The sequence below is a fragment of the Ammospiza caudacuta genome, chromosome 6 (genome assembly GCF_027887145.1).
Source record: "Ammospiza caudacuta isolate bAmmCau1 chromosome 6, bAmmCau1.pri, whole genome shotgun sequence".
NCBI classification, from domain to species: Eukaryota; Metazoa; Chordata; class Aves; order Passeriformes; family Passerellidae; genus Ammospiza; species Ammospiza caudacuta.
The window spans coordinates 62,902,163-62,924,012 of record NC_080598.1 but is presented as its reverse complement, the minus strand read 5'-3'; the positions used below and the strand labels follow the sequence as shown (position 1 = coordinate 62,924,012).

The 21,850-nt window shown below is 49.9% G+C and overlaps 1 protein-coding gene across 4 annotated transcripts in view; it reads left to right on the top strand.

The window, feature by feature from the left end:
* The window catches only part of SAMD4A (sterile alpha motif domain containing 4A), a 102,037-nt gene that overhangs the window by 66,205 nt on the left and 13,982 nt on the right, over positions 1-21,850 (top strand). For 2 of the 4 annotated variants that reach the window (XM_058806999.1, XM_058806997.1), the window contains exons 3-5: positions 14,078-14,341; positions 18,767-18,876; positions 19,523-19,609. In XM_058806999.1, the coding sequence (XP_058662982.1) occupies positions 14,078-14,341; positions 18,767-18,876; positions 19,523-19,609 (461 nt within the window). The remainder of the gene's footprint in view (positions 1-14,077; positions 14,342-18,766; positions 18,877-19,522; positions 19,610-21,850) is intronic. The other 2 variants (XM_058807001.1, XM_058807000.1) reach the window with 1 other exon arrangement.

Here is a 21,850-nt window from a genome sequence, read left to right as displayed (position 1 = left end):
TGACTCAATCAATATGTTTATGAATCTTTTATTCCAAAGCAAAGCCCTCAACTCCTTAGTGTTTGTTTAGGTTTTAGGGTTGTTGTTAGTTTTAAGTTCTCCCTCTTACTCAGAGGTGTTTATCAGTGCAGAGGCTTTAATCCAGCAACACCCTGCAGGGCTCAGCCTTCCTGAGCCATCCCTGCAAAGGCACTGCCTGTTCCTGACACCAGAATGGGGCTGAGTCTTTCCCAGAGCAGTGATTTGGGGATGTTGCCTGAGCTGTGTTCTTCTGGAGCTGTGGCACAATGAGATTTAATGCTGCCATGGCACAGGGCTGAAATAGGGGTGGCTGAAGCTCATGTGATGTTTTGCTTTGTGCTGACCTTGACTTTGACTCGACCTAGACTCCATATTTGAGATTTGGTTCAGGATTGGTTCATCTCCAGCTCTCCCATAACTGGGGTTAGCAAAGGTTTAGCCAAGGCCTAAAGGAGGAGATGTTACAGGAGGCAAGTTCTGAAGGAGTCACTCTGGATTTACCACAGTAATGCTGCTCCAGGAGTGGGACCAGTGCTCTAAGTGACGAGTTTGAGCCTGGAGTGATCAGAGGATATGGACTCACCCCAGGCAATGGAAGTTGGCCCAGAGAAGCTGTGGCTGCCTCATCCTTGGAAGTGTTCAAGGCCAGGCTGGACGAGTCTTCAGTCTGCTCTAATGGAAGGTGTCTGGCCCATGGCAGGGGAGTGGAACCGGATGGGCTTTAAGGTCCCTTCCATCCCAAACCGCTCTGGGACTCTGTGATGTTCATGTGCTCCTTCCCACCCACTGCATCAGCAACTCCTGCAAAGCTTGAGGTGCAGCTTTAAACCAAGCTTGAGCACTGCAGGAGTACAGACAGCCTTGGCATGGGCTCAGAGCACAGGCAGGGAGGAGCTGGGGCTGGGGCTGGGGCTGGAGCTGAGATGGAGCTGGAGCTGGAGATGGAGCTGGGGCTGGAGATGGGGCTGGAGCTGGAGCTGGGACTGGAGCTGGGGCTGGGGCTGGGGCTGAGATGGAGCTGGGGCTGGAGCTGGAGCTGGGGCTGAGATGGAGCTGGGGCTGGGGCTGGGGCTGAGATGGAGCTGGGGCTGGAGCTGGAGCTGGAGCTGGGGCTGAGATGGAGATGGAGCTGGGTCTGAGATGGAGATGGAGATGGAGCTGGGGCTGGAGCTGGAGCTGGAGCTGGGTCTGAGATGGAGCTGGAGCTGGAGCTGGGGCTGAGATGGAGATGGAGCTGGAGCTGGGGCTGAGATGGAGATGGAGCTGGGGCTGGAGCTGGGTCTGAGATGGAGCTGGAGCTGGAGCTGGGGCTGAGATGGAGATGGAGCTGGGGCTGGAGCTGGGTCTGAGATGGAGCTGGAGCTGGAGCTGGGGCTGAGATGGAGATGGGGCTGGAGCTGGAGCTGGAGCTGGGGCTGGAGCTGGAGCTGGGTTGGAGCTGCTCCCCATGGGGACAGGGTGAAGCCTGGAGTGCTGCCTCTGGGGCCAGGTCAGGCAGCAATTGCAAAATGTTGGGCTTGCACAAGGTCTTTGTGATGGAGACACGGCCTGGAATCTCTGGAAGGACAGAGGAAAGCAGCTGGTTTGCAAAGCTGCCAGGAGCTGCCTGTGTGGGGCTCCAGCCCCTTCCCTGCCCCTGGAACTGGCTCCAGCACTGGTGGCACAGCTGGAGCTGTGGAAGCACAGCTCAGCCCTGTGTTTTCCACCCTTTTGGAAGGGAATCTGTGCAGAGGCAAAGGAGGGTCTGTCATTAACTGTGCTGAGGAGGGGGATTGCAGATCCATGGTCTCATCTGGACCATAAAGTCACAGGTCAGTGAGGGACAGACACAGTCAGAGACCTTGCCAGGGAATGTCCCAGAGGGCAGGAATCCTTGGCACTGTGTTCACACTGGAGGGATGTTGCACTCTTTGGTGTTCCAGTGTCACTGCACTCCCTGAGAAGGAGCAGAGAGCAAAAGGGACCAGCAAAGCTCTTGCCAGTCTGGAGCCACCCTTCCTCTCCTGCAGCAATGGGAAAGGTGCTGGTGCTCAGGCCTGCTGCACCCTTCCCATGGGAATCTGCCAGAAAACTGGTGGTGCTTGTCCACAGGGAGAAGGAGAGCAAGGGAGGAGCAATACCCACCTGTGCAAATTTCCTGTCCTGAAAGAGAAAAGTCTCCAGCTTGTCCTAGAGCTGAGGAGAAGTAAATCAGGGTCCTTCCTTCCGTGCACCCCAGGTTCAAACTGACAGAGGGCAGGGTTAAACTCGGTATTGGGAAGAAATTCTTCCCTGTGAGGATGACAAGGCACTGGTTGCCCAGAGAAGCTGTGGCTGCCCCTGGAGGTGTCCAAGGCCAGATTGGGCAGAGTTGGAGCAGCCTGGGACAGTGGAAGGCGTCCCTGCCCATGGCAGGGGATGGTGCTGGATGATCTCTAAGGTCCCCTCCAACCCAAACTATTCAGTGTTTCTGTAGTCCTGCCCTACAGGCAGATCTGCAGCTGCTGAGTGTCAGAACATGTCTGCAGGACATGGCCTGCAGGATTTTGCCAACGTTTGCTCCAGTTATGGAATCCCCAGTGAGAGGGCAGATGAATGTGCTGGAGCTCTCCCTGAGTCACCAGGGAATTGAGGTGGAACAAACAACACCAAGAAAGCTCTTGCCATGAACAGAGTGTGGGTCTCCTCACTCTTCCTCCCCTACCCTGCTGTGCAGCAGCTCTCTGGAGACAGCCCTGTTGCCAAACCTGGTACCCAAACTGGGCTGGGAATGGCATAACTGCATTATTTTAACCCACAGCACCACCCTGATCTGTGCTGGGTTGATCGGCACCTTCAAAGTTTTGTCCTCTGTGTAGATTTCAGCTGAAGGGAGGGAATTGTGTGCCCTCAGCCTGTGTTTGCCTCTCAGAGAGGAACACGTTTCCTCCCATGCAGACTTAGCAAAACATGTCATGAGAAAATGAAGAAGTCTCAGTGAGGTTACAGCAGTGAAGCAAACAAATGTCCTGTTCTTGCTGGGGGTGGATTAGCTTTTGGAACTGCCTTCAGAAAATTGTTGCTCAGTTGGCCTTGCTGAGACTTGGCACCCTGGCACTCCTCCTGCCAGCTGGGGACACCTCATGTCTGCTTGTCTTCTCTTTAAATGATAGACTGAGAAAAGCTCCTTGGCCTTCACTACACTTGAGCTTCTCAGTGGTGGCAGACAAGGGCATTTGTTGTCTTGCTCATGCCCTCTAGTGTCACACACAACGGGCAGGGAACACTTCCAGAAGTCTCACACTTTGTCAGGTTCCCAGTGCTACAAAATCTTGTTTAAACTCTTGCTTGAAATCAAAAATGTTGTATGAGGAGAGCAGGTGTGAGCAGAGTTATTTGCTGAAATCCATGTTCATCAATACAGCAGCAGACAGGACTGTGAGTGAGAGCAGTGTAGAATCACTTAGGTTGAGAAAGACCTTTAAGATCCTTGAGTCCGTCTGTAGAAGATGGACAGCACTGAACAGCAGATACAGATTTTCTGTCCCCTCTATAAATTGAAACTCTTTGTCCCTGGCAGACACAGCCCACAGCTCTGCAGAGCATCATGCAGTTAGAGATGGGTGATCACCCACCTCACCCTGGAGGCCACCAAGCCCTGGGGATGGGAGTGGTGGTGGAGAACAGAGCAGTGTCCTTCTGAGGTGTCAGCAGTGCTGGGAAGGATCTGCCCCTCTCCTGAGTGTGTTTTACACCCAGTGTCCCCTCCTGTTCTCACCTTGCTGCCCCTGCCCATTGGGATCCTCCTTGGAGCCTGTTTGGCACATTCCCTTCCCTTCTTTGCTCCCAAAGGATCTCCTTTCTCACTGAGCCTTTGGCTGAGTGACAAAGCTCCTTGTGCTGCTGAGGTCCCACCTTCAGTCATCCCCACAGGGTTCCCAGCCTCACACCCAAGCTCCTCACCCCATTTCTTGTCTTCCAAACATAACCTGCCCTGGGAGGGAAGAAAAGACAAATTCACAGGAGAGTGACTTGGAGTAACCCATCAACCACTGAAGAACTGAGCTCAGGACATCTGGAAGAGGGATTCTCCTGTTTTGTTCATCTGGAACTTGCACATCACAGGCAGCTTTGCTCATAGGGTTGTGTGATAGTGTTCACAGGGGTCTGAGGATGAGGGAAGAGATGAGGATCTGACTCCATGTTTCAGAAGGCTGATTTATTATTTTATTATATTACATTATACTAAAAGAATAGAAGAAAGGATTTCTGACTTGCACCAGGTGATGATGCCAAGGGTGGCTCAAAACCTTGTGTGGGCAATACAGACACCTGTGAGTGCTCCTAAACCAACTCTCATGACACCAAATGGTGCTTCCAGGCACCATTTCAGACAATCTGTGTGCCCTGGGCTGCCTCAGCCCTTGCAAACCCTGGGTTTGGGTAAGCCCTGGGTTGGGTAAGGCATGGAGGAGTTTGTGGTTGGTGTGCATGGATGGAGAGGAGGAGAGGCAGCACTGGGTGCCAGCCAGAGAGACATGGGGCTGTCCCCCAACAGGGCATGTCACACATGTGTCCTCTGGGGTCACACAGTTGCTTCCTCCAGACCTCCTTTGTGCAAGGGTTGGTCTGTGCTCACACGTGGAAGCAGCATGGAGCTGTGTCAGGGCAGGTTTGGGTTGGGTAGCAGGGTAAGGTGGTTCCCTCACAGGGTGGCTGGGCACTGGAATGGCCTTCCCAGGAAAATGGGACTGACAGAGCTCAAGGAGTATTTGAACACTCTCAGGCACAGGATTGGATTCTTGGGATGTCCTGTGCAAGGCCAGGACCTGGATTCAGTGCTCCTTTTGGGTCCCTTCCAGCTGTGCATCCTCTGTGCCCTCACAGAGCTCTGCTCCCCAACTCACACACAGAGCAGCCCTGCAGCTCCCTGGCTGGAATGGGGCCACCTCATTTGGGAATCTCTGTTCCAGCAGCACCCAGGGATGTTCCCACCCTCTCAGCTTGTGAAATCCCAGAGTAGTCACTGCCCAGGGCAGGGAATGCTGCCATGGTTTTGCTGTTGTGGTGCTTGTGCCTTGACAGGAGGGTAGGATGTGCAATTTGGGATGGGGGAGATTGAACCTTGTGGCTCTGATGCCACCTCCACTTTCCTTACAGCAGTCTGGGTGTCTCAGGGATGGATGTTTGGAAGCACAGCAATGGTTTTGTGTGTATCCTACAATCCCTGGGATTCCTGTCACCAGTGAATGCTGCTTCTGACCTGGAAGTGGTGGAGGAGCTGCCAGGGCAGCAGATTGATGCTCTCTGGGCTGTGGAGCAGTCAGACAGCCCCAGTAATGCTCTCAGAGCCCTGGGCAGCCTCCCCTCTCTGGGAGTTTGGGGGATGGATGGACCCTCCCAGAGCTGGGTGTGTTTTTCCAGCTGCCCTGGTGCCTGTGGGATGCAGGCTCAGTGCATGGGAGCTTGGTGCTCTCCCAAGGGAAGCTTTGCTTTTGCCACCACCCCATGAGCACCTGTGGGTTCCTCCCTGCCCTTTGTTCACCCCTGGAGCCATCAGCAGGGGACTGAGGGCCCTGTCTGGGGGCCAGGGATGTTCCTCAGCACCTCCACTATTAACTTACATCTGTTCAGGGCTTTGTGAGTAATTCCCTCCCCAAACCCTTCTTGCTTCTCCGTGACCTCATCCCAACACCACCATTCCCCAGCCTGCTCTCAAAGCATCACTAAAATCACATTTCTGATGTTTTCCTGAGCATCTTCATGCAGCAAGAAACCCCTGGAGAGAATCCCCTTCCTGCTGCTCATCCTCTGAATCTGTGCAAGCCCAGGCTTTGGCAAGCAGAGGAATGGAGAGAGACGAGCTCTCCTTGCCCCCACCATCACACAGCATCTGCACACAAGTGGCAGGAGGGCACACAGGAGGGGTGCAAGTGCTGTGGTTTGGATTCATCTGGAGCCTCTCCAGTCTCCTTCCTTCCCCACTGCACTGGGACTTGCTGTGTTCTCCTGACTCAGTAACACACTGCTATTTAATTAACTTTTGACTTCTGGTTTAAAGGAGCAGTGCACAAAATAGTTATTTACTTCATTTGGAGATTCTTTTATTCGTTACCATAATTATAGCTTCCTCCCCCTTTTTTTTCTTTTTTTTTTTCCTTTTTTTTTCTTTTTTTTTTTCCTTTTTTTTATATTTTAATTAGCAGGGGAAGGGAGGGAGGGAGGAGGGGGGAATATTTGCTGCTCTCCTTGTGGTTATCACATCCTTCAAATTACTAAAAGAGGCTGGGATAATAGGTCTGGTGATTATATATAGGCACCATCTGCTCTGTGGCTGCTTCCTATCAAAGTGCAGTTAGGAGAGTGCAAGGAGGATATTTTCTCTCCAGCTATATTAAGACTGTTTCCATCTCAGCTCCAAAGCAAAGCTCTCTGCATGCAAATGGATCAAATGCTCTGTAATCAATGGCTCAGTTTTGGCAGCCTTGAAGCTGGTTTTTTTGGTTTTTTTTTTTTTTTTAATTTTGTTTTATTTTCTCCTCGAGTTTTGCTGTTCCCATCCGTTATGCAATTTTATTTCAGGCTGGTTGTTCTGATTTGATGTTTTCCTGTAACCATGGTCCCCCCTGTTTGCTGAGCAATGTGGTCTCGTGTTAGCTGGAGCAGGGATCTGTGCCATAACTCCAGTGAGAGGCAATATCTGAGCAATCAGGAATGTTTTGGAGGATGATGAAGGCAGATTTTTAGGATGCATCTGCTGTGGGTATGTAGAGGAGGTGGAAAGCTGAGCTGAGCTAATTTGGAGCAGTAATGGGAAAGAATTAATTCTTGGTTTGTGATGCCAGCCATGGCTGTCCTGTTGCTGCTGGGGATTGTTGGGGAGCATTGCAGGGTTCAGGATTTGGGAGTCAGAGAATTTTAGAATTCCAGACTGATTTGTGTTGGAAGGGACCTTAAAGAACACCCAGTTCCACCCCTGACATGGGCAGGGATATTTTCCACTATCCCAGGTTGCTCCAAGCCCTGTCCAGCCTGGCCTTGGACACTTCCAGGGATCCAGGGGCAGCCACAGCTGCTCTGGGCACCCTGTGCCAGGGCCTCAGCACCCTCCCAGCCAGGAATTCCTTCCCAAAATCCCATCAAACCCTGTCCTCAGGCAGTGAGAAACCATTGTCGTGGGGTGTCCCATCTTTTGCATCTTCTCATGGTGGGAACTGAATGCTATGTTTGCCCCTTGGTGGCTTCAGAGACCAGCAGGCTTCTCTGTTCTCCTGGAGCTGGTAAGATTTTATGCTTTTGAAAGAGAAATAGGAGAAGGAGTAAGAAGGAATAAGACATGGCCAGCCCAGATGGAAGGGGAAGGTGTTCAGGATGGGATGCGTGAGTTCCCAAGAGGTGGAGGCCAGAGGAAGGTTGAAACACTGAGGGATTTGTCTTGCAGAATTTGTGCCATGGTGCCTACAGGAGAGGGGGAGTAGGTGGCTTTTATGAATGTGTGAAAGTGGCTAAAAAGAGGCAAGGGAGGAGAAAATCCAAAATGAGTTGGCAAGGATGGAAAAGGCTACAGGTGTGTTTCAGTACTGTGGGATGTACATCGTGTGAGACACTCATTGTCCTCATGTGTTTGTCCCTGCTAAAGACACTCCCTGCTCTCACTCCACAGCTTTTTAATGACTGGGGATTCTCGGGGCAATTCCAGAGGTTTGGCATTCACCCCTTTCACTTGACTGGTTTAGGGCGCATCATTTCTCACTCCCAGTTTCCCCCAGGTTGCACATTGCTGTGTAAAGGATGCACATCCTCCAGGCTGACCTCCTGAAATGGTTCTAAGTGGTGGAGGGGTTTCCCCATCTGGAGTGTGATGGAATCTGATGCTGTTGGAAGTCTCAGCAGGGAGATGTTCCTCAGACCAGGGATGGAGGCACTGGGGAGCCCTGGCTGCTGCTTGAACAATTAAAATGTTCTTGGACATCCCTTTTGGGTGGAAAAGGACATTGGGAAGGAGAGTTTCTGCATCCCAGTGCTGTTTATCTGGCTTCACTGGTGAGCAGGGGAGGAATTTCTCCCTGGAGCCCATAGCAAAAGCCATTTTCTGGGATAATTAGGGAGGCTTGGTTCAGCACAGCAGCATTTGATATTAATGGACCAGGATTCCCCAGGGAAAAACAGTGATTTTCTGTGGTTTGTGTATAGGTTTAGAAGAAAAAAATGCATTTATTGGCTTGGACATTGGGGCATTGTGTTTACCCCAAGAGACTTGGTGGTTTAGGGCAGCACCTCCTTGCAACATCCCCCTAATCCTCCATCCCCACCCATTCCCACCTCCCTGAGCCACCATTCCATGCATTCCTTTGTCTGTGAGGTAAATCCTGGTTGGATTCACATTCTGGATGCTCTAGTGGGAAGCAAGGACATGTCAGAACTTCAAAGGGGCTCATAAAGAAGAGGGAAAGGGATGATAGTGATAGGACAGGGGGGAAAGCTTTAAATTTACAGTAAGTTTTAAAACTTATTTTAAATAAGTTTTAAATTAAAAGAGGGGAGATTTAGATTCATTTTAAGAATAAATTCTTGGCTGTGAGGGTGGTGAGGCCCTGGCACAGATTGGCCAGTGAAGTTGTGGCTGCCTCATCCCTGGAAATGTTCCAGGCCAGGTTGGATAGGACTTGGAGCAGCAGCCTGGAATAGTGGAAGGTGTCCCTGCCATGGCAGGGGTGGAACTGGATGTTCTTTAAGGTCTCTCCCAACCCAAACCATCCCAGAATTCTGTGAAGGAGCCTGAAAGCAGCTCCTGAGCTCCTGCTGCCTGCTGAGACAAGCTGGGCTCCCTTCCAGAAGCGCATCCCGTCGGATTGCCGGAGCCACCAGGGGCTGAATTTACACATCTTTAGATGCAGCCCCGCTCCTGCTGCCACACAAATGAGTAAATAACAGCCACAGCAGTTCCTGCTGGAGCCAAGCAGCAGCTCCACGTGTGTTTGTGCCATGCAGGGAATTTCAAAAGGCCCTGTGAAGGTTCCTTCCCCGCTGAGCCTCGCATGCGCTGCTCGCAGGGAGCAGCAACAAACGGGTTATTGTTTCTCTGTCCAGTTTCTTCAACAGGAAACTGTGTTTAAAAACACCATTTCTTTTAAAAGTTTTGCTTGACAGCCTTTTCTGCAGTCTGTGCTCCTTCCCTGCTCGAGGCAGCACTCTGCTTGTATTGGATTTTTTCCTGGTGCAGGGGTTAACACCACTAATTTCCTATTACCACAATTTTCCTTTTCCCCAGTGGCTTCTTGCATTTGGAACCCTGAATTTCACCCCTTCATGGGTTAGATCAGCTCATAGCTCATGGTTCAGAGGCCAGCACATGGATTGTCCAGCTCCTACAAACACATTTTGTGTAGAAGTCACAGCCACAGAACACAGGGAGATTAAAGGAAAAAAAGGCACAAAAAGAGGCTCCAAGGGTTAGGGGATGTTGAGCTGAAAAATGTTCCATCAGTTCTGCTCTGGCCGTGCTGGGGCTGCCTGGGGCAGCCTGGGGAGAGGGTGAATGAGGTGCCCAGGAAGGAGGCTGGGTGCCAGCTGGGCAGTGTGACCCACTGGCAACTCTTTCCAAGGGCTCTGGGCAAGGAAAAGCTGGAAAAGCCCTGGGCATTGCTCTGCCAGCACAGGGAAGCCTTCCTGGAGGAGAGGATGTGACTGGGGTGGCAAGGAGGAGGCAGACTGAGTTGAACTTGGGGTGGTTTGCTTTCTGAGGGGGGTGCTCAGTGTTCCCTCTCCATGGAGGAGCTTCCAGGCTGCACAAAACCTCGTGTGGATTGAAAGCATCCCCACTTTTTGGGGTCAGGCTGCTGCTCCAGGTACCAGCAGACCAGGAAAGCAGCTGGATGTGATCAGATGCTGCCTGGGGACTCACCATAAACAGCTTTGCAGCCAAGGAGGGCCATTTTTAAACTAAAAAAGCAAAAGAAGGTCCCAAAGAGTTCAGTATCCACCTTGCAGTGCTTTTTCCTTTTTTTTTTTTTTCCTTGCAGTGCTTTTTCCTTTCTGCAAGCACAGGGAAGAGTTATTTGGAATTGTAACCTGATGTATGGACCCACTGCTGGTCCTTTGGGTATCAGGGGCATGGTGGGGACTGGAGGCATTCTGGATCCTCCCAGTGGTGGGTTTGGTTCTCACTGGAAGCTCTCACAAGTGTGTTCATCAAGGACTTTAGCAGCACTCTAAGCCAGATTTCATGAAGGGAGAGGGGGAGTGAGCACCTTGTCGCTGTGTGGAGGAAGGTCTGCCTGCAGAGCCCAATTTCTCAGCTCTAATTACAGGAATGGGTGGCTTTTCCCTTCTCAGGCTGAAAAAAAATTGGCCCAAAACCCTGAGAAACCACAACACAAATGTCTGACGCTGTTCCACATGGTCCTCAGTGAACAAAAACCCTCTTGAAATCAGCCCTTGTCTCCCAAAATAGGCAGCACCACTTCAAAAGGGAAAAGAGAGGGGGGAGGGAAAAATCCCAAAGCCAAGGCTTCAGGGGGTGAGAGCACTTGCAGCCTCAGAGTTTCTGTAAGTGTGCTGTGGTGCCTGCCAGCCCAGGCAGGGTTTGCTCTGAGATAAATCCAGATTTGCCTGGGGAGGGGGTGGTGCCACAGGGATGCTCCCAGCGTGGTCAGCAGCTGCCTCCTGTCATGGGGAGCTTTGTTGCCATCACTCCTTCTCCATCCTCTGCTTTTTTGGCCTGGGAATGTTACCCTGAGCTTGATCCCAGTCTGGAAATCACGGAGAGGTTTCTTGCAGGGAAACCTGGTCCTGGTGTGGGCTGAGCAAAGAGGCAGCACCAGCCCACTGATTCCAGGGAAAACCACCATCTGCTCCAGCCCCTGTCCCACTTGGAAGGAGCTGGGCCAGGCAGTGCCTGTGTGGAGTCTTACAGCACCTAAAGGGCAGGAAAACACTTCTAACCCAGAAGTGGGGCATGCTTAAAGGCTGTAGGGGTCCTTGTGCCAGCGTGGGATGCCCTTTGGAGTGGTGATTTCCCCTCTTTGTTTGCCCAGCTCACAGCACTCAGAGAGGCAGCCGTGCCCACCCACCTCCTGGGAGCTTATCTTGGCCCAGAATAACACTTTAGATTTCCTTTTTAAATTTAAGCTTAATATTTTTGTAGTAAAAGAAGAGGAGGCATCAGTGTGAGGTGATAAACTCACACTTGGTTTTATTCTGCTGAAGTTAAAGCCCACGTGGACCATTTATTTTAGCCAGGAGCAGCCCTGGATTCACCTTGGACCTTCCAAAAAGCACACAGAATGGTCAAATTCAGGTCAGGACCTACAATAAACTGAAGCTTTGGAAATAAATTAGAATTTATCAAAAAAATTTTGGAAATACATCCTCTTATTTCAAAAAGTTGAGGGCATGACCACAAGCAACAACATTAATAAATATTATTAATTAAAATTATGAATAAAATTACTAATAAATATTAATAAATTGTCAATACATATTATTAATATATATTATTAATATATATAATAAATATGGATATTTATTGATCTCCTGGGGATTACAGAGTAATAGAGGGGATGCCATCCCAGGATTCTCAGCATTTTCAGGGCTGATAGAAATGAGTAAGAGGATTTGCAAGAAACCACATAATCACCAATAAAAAGCAGACTCTAAAGTTAGGCCAGTGCTAAGAGCCCTTAAATCACCTCAGTTTGGTCCCCAGGTGGTTTCAGAGAGCTGGGGCCTTGCAGCATCCTTTGCAGAGGGATTTTTCCCTGCTGCATCCCAGGTGTTCTGGGAACTGACTCACACTTCAGTAAAATTTTGGCTTGGTAAAAGGTGTTTTATTGGATCCAGAGTTGCATTATCTCAGGGAAAGAAGTGGAACTGATTTTTGTCTGATTCACTGGATGGTTTCTCATTGTCCCTGGCCATCCTTTGGAGTTCATTATTTCTCCTTCAGCCGACACCGGCTTCTAATTAGGGGGCGTGAAATTAAGATGGAGGAGCAGCAGTTTGCAGGGGTATTGCTGCTTGTGAAGGAGTCTGGGCTGGATTGATGCCAAAAATCCCCTCCTGTGTGCAGGGTGGTGTGAGCACTGCTGGGTCCCAGTGTCTGCACACACCCTGTAGGAGCTGGGTTAGCAGGGCAGCCTCCTGAAAGGGCACAATTCACCCCAGTCCTCCTGGCCCCTTCTCTGCATCTCTCCTTCTGAGAGGCACAAATATTTCCTAAATTAGTGGTTTTCCTACTGCAAATTCAGGATGAATTCTCTCCCCAAGGCACAGTGACCATGGCTGGGGGCAGCAGGCACAGAAGGGCTCTGAGTGATATGAGGCCAATACTCAGCCCTGCTGATGCATTTTAACCAGTTCCACTTTCCCCCCTATATTTTGGGGGGTTTTAAATCCTAAATATATTTTTCTCCTGAGAGAGTAATGTGGCATCTACAGATGCTGTTTTGGGGGTACAGTTGAAAAGCCAAGAGCTGAAAAGGCTTGTCCAGGACCTTCTGAAATCCATCTATTTCCCCATGGAGATGCATCATAGCAGAGCTGTAGGAAGCATAACACTGCTCTGGAAGCAATCTCAGGATCTCATTGACATCCTTTTCTGCCAAGAGACTGCTGGAAGATGTTTGTATAGTTTTTAAAAGGGAAGGGAACAAATTCTTCCCCACGAGCCACCCCAGTGCTTCCCTGCAGAGCGTGGTGTCAGTGTTGTGTGTTGGCACAAGAAAACCCTTTCAGGAGTAGGAATTATTTAAGCATTACAGAAATCCACAGGTTTTTTGGCCTCATCCAGCAGCTGCCTGTGGTACCAGCTGCTTATTGCAGGTGGTTAATAAATGCAAATGTGCTCTGGTGTTTCTCTCTCCCCTCCTTTTGTAACCCCACCAGTTCCTCATTTTCATGCCTCTCCTGGTCAGCAAGATGCCTTTGATGTTGGGGTTTTCCCCCAGGCCTGAGCTGGGAATTAAGCCTGGCTTAACCTTTGCAGCACAGTGCACCTGGCTGGGGGTTTTCCACCAAGACTCATTTCTATTAAATAATAACATGGAGAGGAGTCTGAGTGGTTTTGGTGAGCTGCTGTAAATGCAAAAAGGGGATTAAGGAGCTTTAGGGCTTTGGTGCTTTAGATGGAAAAGCCATGAGAACAATGAATTTCCCCCAGATTTTGTACAGTTTAAAAATTTGGTTTGGAAGGAAAAATTGAAAAGTTTTTGCTTCTGTTTCTTGTAGGCTGAAAGGTCATTCTAATCCCTCTGCCCTCAGGTTTTCCTGGAGCAGGGAAATTTTCCCTGGTTTGCATCCTAAATCTGTACATTAAATTACATACACTCTGTTTATGGTTAGACCAGTAGGTTAGTGACTCTGAGTGATGGAATTTGAATTTTGTTAAGCAAACAGAACAATCTTTTAATACTTTTTTCAGTACTTGAAACAGAGATAGTCCTTGGAAGTGTTTAAGGGCATGTTGGACAGGGCTTGGAGCAGCCTGGTCTGGTGGAATGTGTCCCTGCTCATGGCAGGGGGTTAGAATGAGGTCTGTAAGGTCCCTTCCAATGCAAACCATGCCAGGGTCCTGTGATTTTAGTAGGGCTCAACAAGGCTGAGCCATTCCTATGGATGAGAAGTACCCTTGCAGTGATTTTGGGAGATGTGTAAGTGCTCCTGCTTCAGGGCACAAGCCAGGTCCTAACCCAAAGGGAGAGACAGAGATGCTGCCCCTGGATCTCTGTGGGACATCCCCATCCTGGGATTTTACACTGCAGAACTGCTTGATTGATGTTTTTTCCCTAGAGCTGGAATCCACACAGCACCTTCCCTTGAGCAGCCCAGCGTAGCTCATAGTGTGACGCCATCTCCTTGCAGGTGCTCCCATCCTTTTTGTTCCCAGGAGACAAAGCAGAGAGCTCAGGGTAGGGCTCAGGGGTGCTGCAAAGCCATCAGCCAGGCACCATGGCCAACCACCACCACACATTTTATAATTTCATTTGATTTTTTTTTTCCTTTTTCTCTTTTTTTTTTTTTTTACGGGGGACTCTGCTGCATCCCGGGCCGCGAGGGGGGAATAACCTCTTTGATTTTATTTTTTTTTTTTTTTTTTCAGTTCTCTCAGGCCAGACACACCACAGCCCTTTGAAACGCTCTGTGTCCCTTACCCCACCCATGAATGTGCCAAACCAACCTCTAGGACATGGATGGATGTCTCATGAGGACTTACGAGCTAGAGGACCCCAGTGCATCCCTTCTGATCATGCCCCCCTGTCTCCACAAAGCAGTGTAGCCTCTTCGGGAAGTGGTGGGAGTGAACATTTAGAAGATCAGCCTTCTGCTCGTAACACATTCCAGGAGGAAGGGAGTGGGATGAAAGGTGAGTGACAAACCAGACCCCCCACCCCCAGCACCCAGAGGCAGGAGGGGAAGAGCTGCCCCTGCTCCCTGCTGGCTTTGGGGAGAGGATCCTCGTGGCCAAACGGGGCCTCCCAGCCTTTTCTCCCCACCTTAGGGATTTAGGGTTAGGGGAACACCTTGGGTTTTCTTTAAGTAGCAGCTGGTCCTGATCTGACATCTTGCACTTGGGTGCCAGTGGGCTGGTTTTGCCCCAAAGCCCTGTGAGCTGCCAGCTTTGCAAAAAGCTGGATTTTTTCCATTGCCTGTGGCTTTTGGCTGCAAGTGGTGCTCTTTTTTCTCCTTCTTTTTTTTTTTTTTTTAATTTTATTTTTTTATGACAGTGAAAAATAGCTTAGAGCAAGCTTAGTAAGCCACATGTGATTTGCCATTGCAGTGTTTGATACCCACCAAGTATCTGGGGAGGTTTTGGCTTGGGTTACTTGTTTGCAGTGAATTTAACCTGTGTGTTTCAGTTGGTTTTCCCATTATACCTACATTTCACAGAGATTTTGGCAATAAATACATGTGGTTCTGGTGGTAAACAAGGCAGAAAATGAACCCCACTTGCTGCAGTCAAAGATGCAGAGCAAACTTCAGGCTGAGGAGGAATAAACAGCTAAAAACTGGGCAAACACACAAACTGTGTGTTCCTGGGAACAGACTGAGAATGACCCTGCAGCTCTCAGACTGATTTAAACAACTCCAATTTGTATTAATGCAAAGCAGCTCGATTGTGTGCAAACCAGTGGTGTATCAGAATAGGGAAATAATTGTATTTTTTAACAGTCACAAGGTCTGATTTCAGTTTAATTACAGACAAATTGAGATGTGGATAAATCTGTGTGATGTGGGAGTGCATTTGGCTTGGCTCTGGATGGCTTTGATGTGCATGAAATAAATGCATGGAAAACCCCTCATGGTTCTAGGGAATGTAACAGAGGCAGGTCAGGTCCTGCAGGCTGTCTGGCCAGGGAGAACTTTTTGGGAGCGTTTCTAGGGGGAGGAAGCTGTTTAACACCACATTTCTCCAGGTTTCTGCAGAAGGAGCTGGGGAGGAGACCATGGGGAGCTTGGCTCCCTGTGATCCACAGCTGCAGCTCCGGGATCTGCGTGGAGAGAAACTTCCCAGTGCTGTGCAATCAACCTGTGTGGCCAAATCCACAAAACCCAGAGGCTGTGATTGATGATGATCAATTAAATAACCCCACATATTAACACACCCTTGCTGTTGGGTGCAGCTGGGCTATGTCCACCCTTCCTTGGGCTGTCCCTTTCCAGATTCCCAAACGATTCCCCCACTGCTGACTCAGCCAAATGGCTTCTGTCCCCGTGTCCAGGGACGTGCAGACAGATGTTCACAACCTCTGGTGTCTCTGCCTGCCCTGTCCTCCCCCCTCAGCTGGGTTTTCTTCAGGCTCAGCCATTCCACTGCCTTCCCAGATGATGTTTTCTGAGCTAGGGGTTGTTCCTGCTTCTCCCCGCCAGGATTTTTTCCAAAAAGTCCTCATTTTATTGAAGGTGTGCTGCCCAAAACCGGACTTGGAAGCAGAGCAGAGGCTTGTTTGCCTCCAGACAGCATTCCTGTGGCTGTGTAGCTCATAGTCCTCAAATAACAAAGCTCTGTGAGCTGCATATGACCCATTGTATCCCCACAGCTTTCCTGAAAAAATAAAAAAAAGAGGAGAAGAGAAGAGAAGAGAGGACTGCCCGTTCTGTGCACTCCGATCGTGCCGTTTCTGGTTCCTGCAGAAACAAACACACAGTTTGCTGCATTTTTATGGGGCTGCCTCCTTCCCCATCCAGGCTGGCTGCTCCTGCTGCCAAGTCCTGAATTGCAGCCATGTCTCCCTGAGTGCCTGCAGGCTCTTGTGGCTGGGTGTCCCCCCTGCTCCTGCTCAGCTGCTCCCTTCTTTATCCATCCAGGAGGATCCAGACCCACTGGAATGTGAGGAACCCATGGCAGGTCCCAATCTGCCTCACCAGTTTATCTCCCCAGTGTCACCTATTTCTTTCCTTTCTGTTTATCTTTATGCTCCCATTTCTTTTCTTTCCATCTATCTTCATGCTGAAGGGAAAATGCCCTTTGGCTTTATCCTAGCTCTTGGTTTCTCCAGGGGAAGATATGGACACTTGGTTCTCCATGGATCCCAGTCTGTCTGTCTGTCTGTCTGTCCCTTGCCATGTCCCTGCCCAAGGACAGAGGCTGGAATTAAATAATCTTTGAGGTCCCTTCCAACCCCAGTCATTCCAGGATTCTGTGATTCCTGGGGCACAGCTTAGGGAGCACCAGGAGGCAGGTGTGGGTAGAGCCAGGAGTTTCTGCTGGGAGTGTATCCAAGGTGTCCTGTGTGTAAATATTGCAGAGTGAGTTGTTTTCCTTCTAAATTTCCTGACAGCCATGCCATGACTTTGCAATTAGCTGCTGGTAATTGCTGATTAAAGAGTAGCTCTGCAGGCAGGTGGTTCACCCATCCGTGGAGAGCACTGGGAAATTTGACTTTCCAGGGACCAGGAAATCACCTTGGATGTCCTTGCACCTCCTGGTTGCCTCTCTTCCCTGTGGGAATGGGGAAAGCTCCACCACACAGAACATGCTCTGTCTGTCCTGGGGTGGCTCCTTCTCCCCAGCCTGCTCCCAAGATTGCATCTCTGCTGGCAGGGGAGCTCTGGGACCATCACTGTCCCCAAAATTGAGGCATGATCCAGTCAGGCTGATGCAGAGCTGCTTCTGCAAAGGCTGGAGAAGGGTTTCCTGCAGGGTTCAATGTCTGTGTGAGGTTGAATCTCTTCTGGAAGCATCCCTGTGGGTTTTGCCTTTGGCATGGATGTGTGCCAAAGGCAGGTGTCCCATGGGGATGTGGGATCAGGGAGACTTTTAATGTGCTGTCACTAGAATGGTGTGGTTTTGTGTTAAAATGATGGTGAAATTTGAGCCTGTGCTGGAAATGGGGCTTTTTGCTGAGAGGTTTTCATTTATTTTAGACAGAAATCAGTTTAAGAGGGTGCTGGTAGCAGACTTTGGGACTGTTGCATGTCAGAACTTTTGGAAAACTCTGAATTTCAGCCCATCTGTGCTCAGTCATTGCTTTTCCCCATGTTTGGTGTGGAGTTGATCTCCTGTGCAGCACTTGAGGAATTTCACTGACACATGAAATTTGTGTGTGTCTGGGATTTGGGGAGTGTGAGCAGGATGCAGCATGCTGGGATTGTTTGCATCCTCTTTGCTTGGATGCAGGGTGGATTTGGGATCAGCCTGGGCAGCTGGACACTTCTGGCAGGTGTATGGATTGCCTTGGGAACCAAACCAAGGTCTCTCCTGCCCTGTCCCTTCCAGTGATGAGGCTTTGGTTCAGGAAGGGGTCATGGACAATCCTTGGCTTGCAGGTGGGGCTCAACACTGTGGGACTTTCTGCACCCACACCATGAGGTGGATGTCCCAGCAGTGGGAATGAGCTGCCCAGTGTCTCACTGGTAGGGAAGGGGACAAGGACTGTGGACAAGGCATTGCTGGGAGCAGAGCCCATCAGCTGGGAAGGCTGTGGCAGAGCTCCTGTGGGGTTGTGGGTGTTGAATAAAGCAGGTCTTAATTTGACAAAGCATTTCAGACTAAAAACCTCGTCACGGGCCCAGTGCTGTGCTGCAGCACAGACACCTGCAGGGCCCCCCTCCCTTGTGGGGTGTCACCACAGAGCCCCAAACCTGCAAACCCTGCACAGCTGCTTGTCGTCACATTGCTGCTCCATGGAGGGCACCTCATCATGGAGTCCATGGGGTTTTGAATGTCACAGTATTTTTGGGGTATTTTGGGGTATATACCCTCCAGCTGGGCATAGAGGTGCTACACTGCAGCTAACAACTGGGAAAGAAGAAGTCATTTCAGTCAGTGCATTTCAGATTCCAGCTCACCCTTTAAAGCAGGGTGTGGGGCCATCTTTGATGGCACATCATTTTTCCATCCCAAACCCATCTCTCTAGCTCTGTTTAAGCAGCCAGTTCCATTTTCAGCACATACCACCATCCCTCAGGCCATAAATCAGTGTCTGCCATGCACAAACAGCCTTTTGCTTGTCCTGAGCTCAACCACTGCATGAGCTGCAGCACTTCCCATGTTCCTGGGAGAAGAGCAGTGAGGAGCTTGGTGTGCAGTTCCCCGTGGGCCAATTCCCAGTGGCTGTCCCACAGAAACACAGCTTGTGAGGATGTTGGGTTGTTGTTGTTCCTTTCCTCATCCAGAGACTGGTTCCTCCTCCCATCCACACCCACAGCCCTGTATCCTCCCAAAGATCCATGAGGCTCAGTGAGGTGCCCCTTGGGATGCCCCTCATGTTGGTGCTGATGCTGTTGCTCGTGATTGTGCCGTTCCATGAATTCATTGGAGCTCTCCTGTTGTTCCCTTGTGCTGCAGATGTCCCAGCCTGGCTGAAGAGCCTCAGGCTGCACAAGTACGCCGCCCTCTTCTCCCAGATGACCTACGAGGAGATGATGGCCCTCACCGAGTGCCAGCTCGAGGCACAAGTATGTCCCACCTCACCCGGGGGGTGACAGCTTCCAAAGCCCCTTCGTGTGACTTCCCATGGTTGTAAGAAAAAGGGAAATTGGGTCTTGGGAAGTGAAAAAATCTCGCGTTGTACCTGAAATAAACCTTGTCCCTGTGTTCTTGCTGGAGTCCCAGCATGGAAGTCCCATCACTGGGAGCTGTGTTTGGGGGGTTTTTTTTCCCAGCTGGGATTAAGTTCAGGAGTTTCAGGGGTGCAACCTGTGGTAGCCAACTCCCTTAAAGGCAGTGGGGCTTCGATGGCTGCCTGCCTTTGAAAATGTCATAGAATCTTAGAATATTGCTGGTTGATGTTGGAAGTGGCCTTAAAGATTATCTGCTTCCAACCCTCACTGCTCTCAGGTTCATCTCTGCATTATCCTTGGGGTAAAGAGGAATGGGAGCACCATTGCTCTCCATGTGTGAGGTGCACCAGGGAGGGACAGACCAGCTGGAAATCTCCATCCTCAGCAAGTCTCTGGGTGGTTTTCTATGTCCCCCACAAATCTCTGCACTCAAAAATGTAATTAATTTCTAGCAGCCCTTTCTGTATAGGAGAGGAAGGGTTTGGGTTGGGCCAGCTGCCCTGTGGAAGTGTTAACATCAAATTTTATCCTGGTTTTGCAGAACGTTACCAAAGGCGCAAGACACAAAATTGTCATCAGTATCCAAAAGCTAAAAGAGAGACAAAACCTGCTCAAATCTCTAGAAGGGGTAAGTAATCACAAGCATCTTTGTATTTCTTGTGTTTTCAAGAAGCAGGAATTAATTCTGTAGTGAAGTACTCTTTGCTCACACATATTGTGGGGATCTGATGCAATTTGTTTCACAGAATTCCAGAATGGTTTGTGTGACGGTGTTTGCAGGGGTCTGAGGATCAGGGAAGAGATGATGATCTGACTCCATGTTTCAGAAGGCTTGGTTTATTATTTTATGATATATATTGTATTAAAACCATACTAAAAGAATAGAAGAAAGGATTTCATCAGAAGGCTGGCTAAGAATAGAAAAGAAAGAATGATAACAAAGGTTTGTGGCTTGGACAGAGTCCGAGCCATCTGACTGTGATTGGCCATTAATTAGAAACAACCACATGAGACCAATCACAGATGCACCTGTTGCATTCCACAGCAGCAGATAATCATTGTTTACATTTTGTTCCTGAGGCCTCTCAGCTTCTCAGGAGGAAAAATCCTAAGGAAAGGATTTTCCATAAAAGATGTCTGTGACAGGTTTGGGCTGGCAGGGACTCTAAAGTCCCAACCCTCTGCCATGGTAGGGAGACACCTTCCACTAGCCCACATTGCTCAAAGCTGTGTTTTGCAGAATGGATCCTAATGCATCTCCCACAGCTGGCATGGATACCCTGTAGCCCTGGCCAGCTCCAGGGTGCTCAGAAAGATTTGATCATTCCTGGAACATCATATGGCCATCCTGTCCTGGGATAAAACACCAAACACCCACATCAATGCCTGAACAACAGCTTGAATTTCCAAGGAGAATAAATAGAAACTTCTTTATCACATCAACAAAAGCTTAAACCCTGCAGGAAGGGCTTTTGGGGAAGTAGCAGCACCACAGCCTGGCTGGGAGCAGCTCACCCAAGCTCTCCCTATTTATTATCCTTGTATTATATTATACTTAATTGCACCATCTTCAGACAGCAACTTGCAGAGCCTCCCACTAGGGGCTTTTAAATACTTCTGTGGTGTGTTGCTATTTATTGGTGTTTTCCTTAGCTCACTGCTTCACTGTTTATTTATAATATGGGCTTGTGCTCAGAGTATGGCAGGAGCTAATAAAGCCATATTTACCTCCGTTATTAATAATAACTATTAAATCCAAGAGCTGGATGGAGCTGGCTGCAGCCCTGTGTTTTCCAGGCTATTGCACAGCCTCTCCCTCCACTCCTCCACTGGGATTTGGGAATCTGGTGTTGATTGAGTGGTGCTGTGCAGGAGCTGGAGCCCAGCTCAGCTGGCACAGCCAGCCTGGCACGCTGTGAAATACAGGAGGGAAGTGGCAGGGGCTGGTTTGGAGCCCTCTGGGGTGGGTTTGGGCTGTGGCACTGTGACCCTGTCCTGCTCTGCTGGGGCTCAGAGCTGCCTGTGAGCTGCTTTCCCTGGGAGGAGACATCTCTGCTTTTCCATCAGGCTTCCCATCCAGTTTTTGCTAAACAAGAGCATGTGTGGGACTTGATGTTTTTGGGCAGTGTCTCACTGCTAAATACTGCTGCTTTCTTGGAAAGAGCTGCTCCACCCCTCTATTAGTTAACAGGGGAGGATTTTCTCCCAGAAAAATAGTGCCCAGCAGACTGACACCAGATCTTTGTGGGAAATGGAGCTGAGACTTCCAAGAGTGAGCTGGGAATGCAGCAGGAATTAGAGTCAACAACTGTTTCAGGGCTTGCAGACATCCCATGTGCCCACTTAGTGTCCCTTCCTTCATTCAGCACATCAGGATTCACTGCAAAAGCTGCCTCTTTCCAAGCAGTGTCCCATGAGCCAGACTGTGCAGGAGCCTGCAGGGAGCTCTTCTGCTCCAGGCCACATTAAAAACAAAATGCAGTTATTTCCCATCAGTGGGACAAGGATCTGACCATAGAAGTGAAGTTCTTGATCCACACCAGGAGCAAAGCTGGGGTGCACCCAAATTCTCTCCCTCCTGGGTGGATCTGCCCCAGGATCTCTGAATGGTTTTTCTGTGGGAGTTTCAGTTCTCTTCTGTGTCTGACCACAAATCACCTGCTGCCCTTGAAACTCTCCCTGTGCTCTCTGCATCCACTGCCCAGCCCATCCCAGAGTGGACAGGGATGTCCCCACAGCTGCCACAGGACAGGCTCCTGCATCCCAGCGTGGTCCTGGGCTCTGGGGTGATCCCAGAGCATGAGGATGCCATGGCAAGCAGTTTAGGGGCACAGGCTTGAAGGTGGTGCTGGAAGCAGGAAACGAGCCC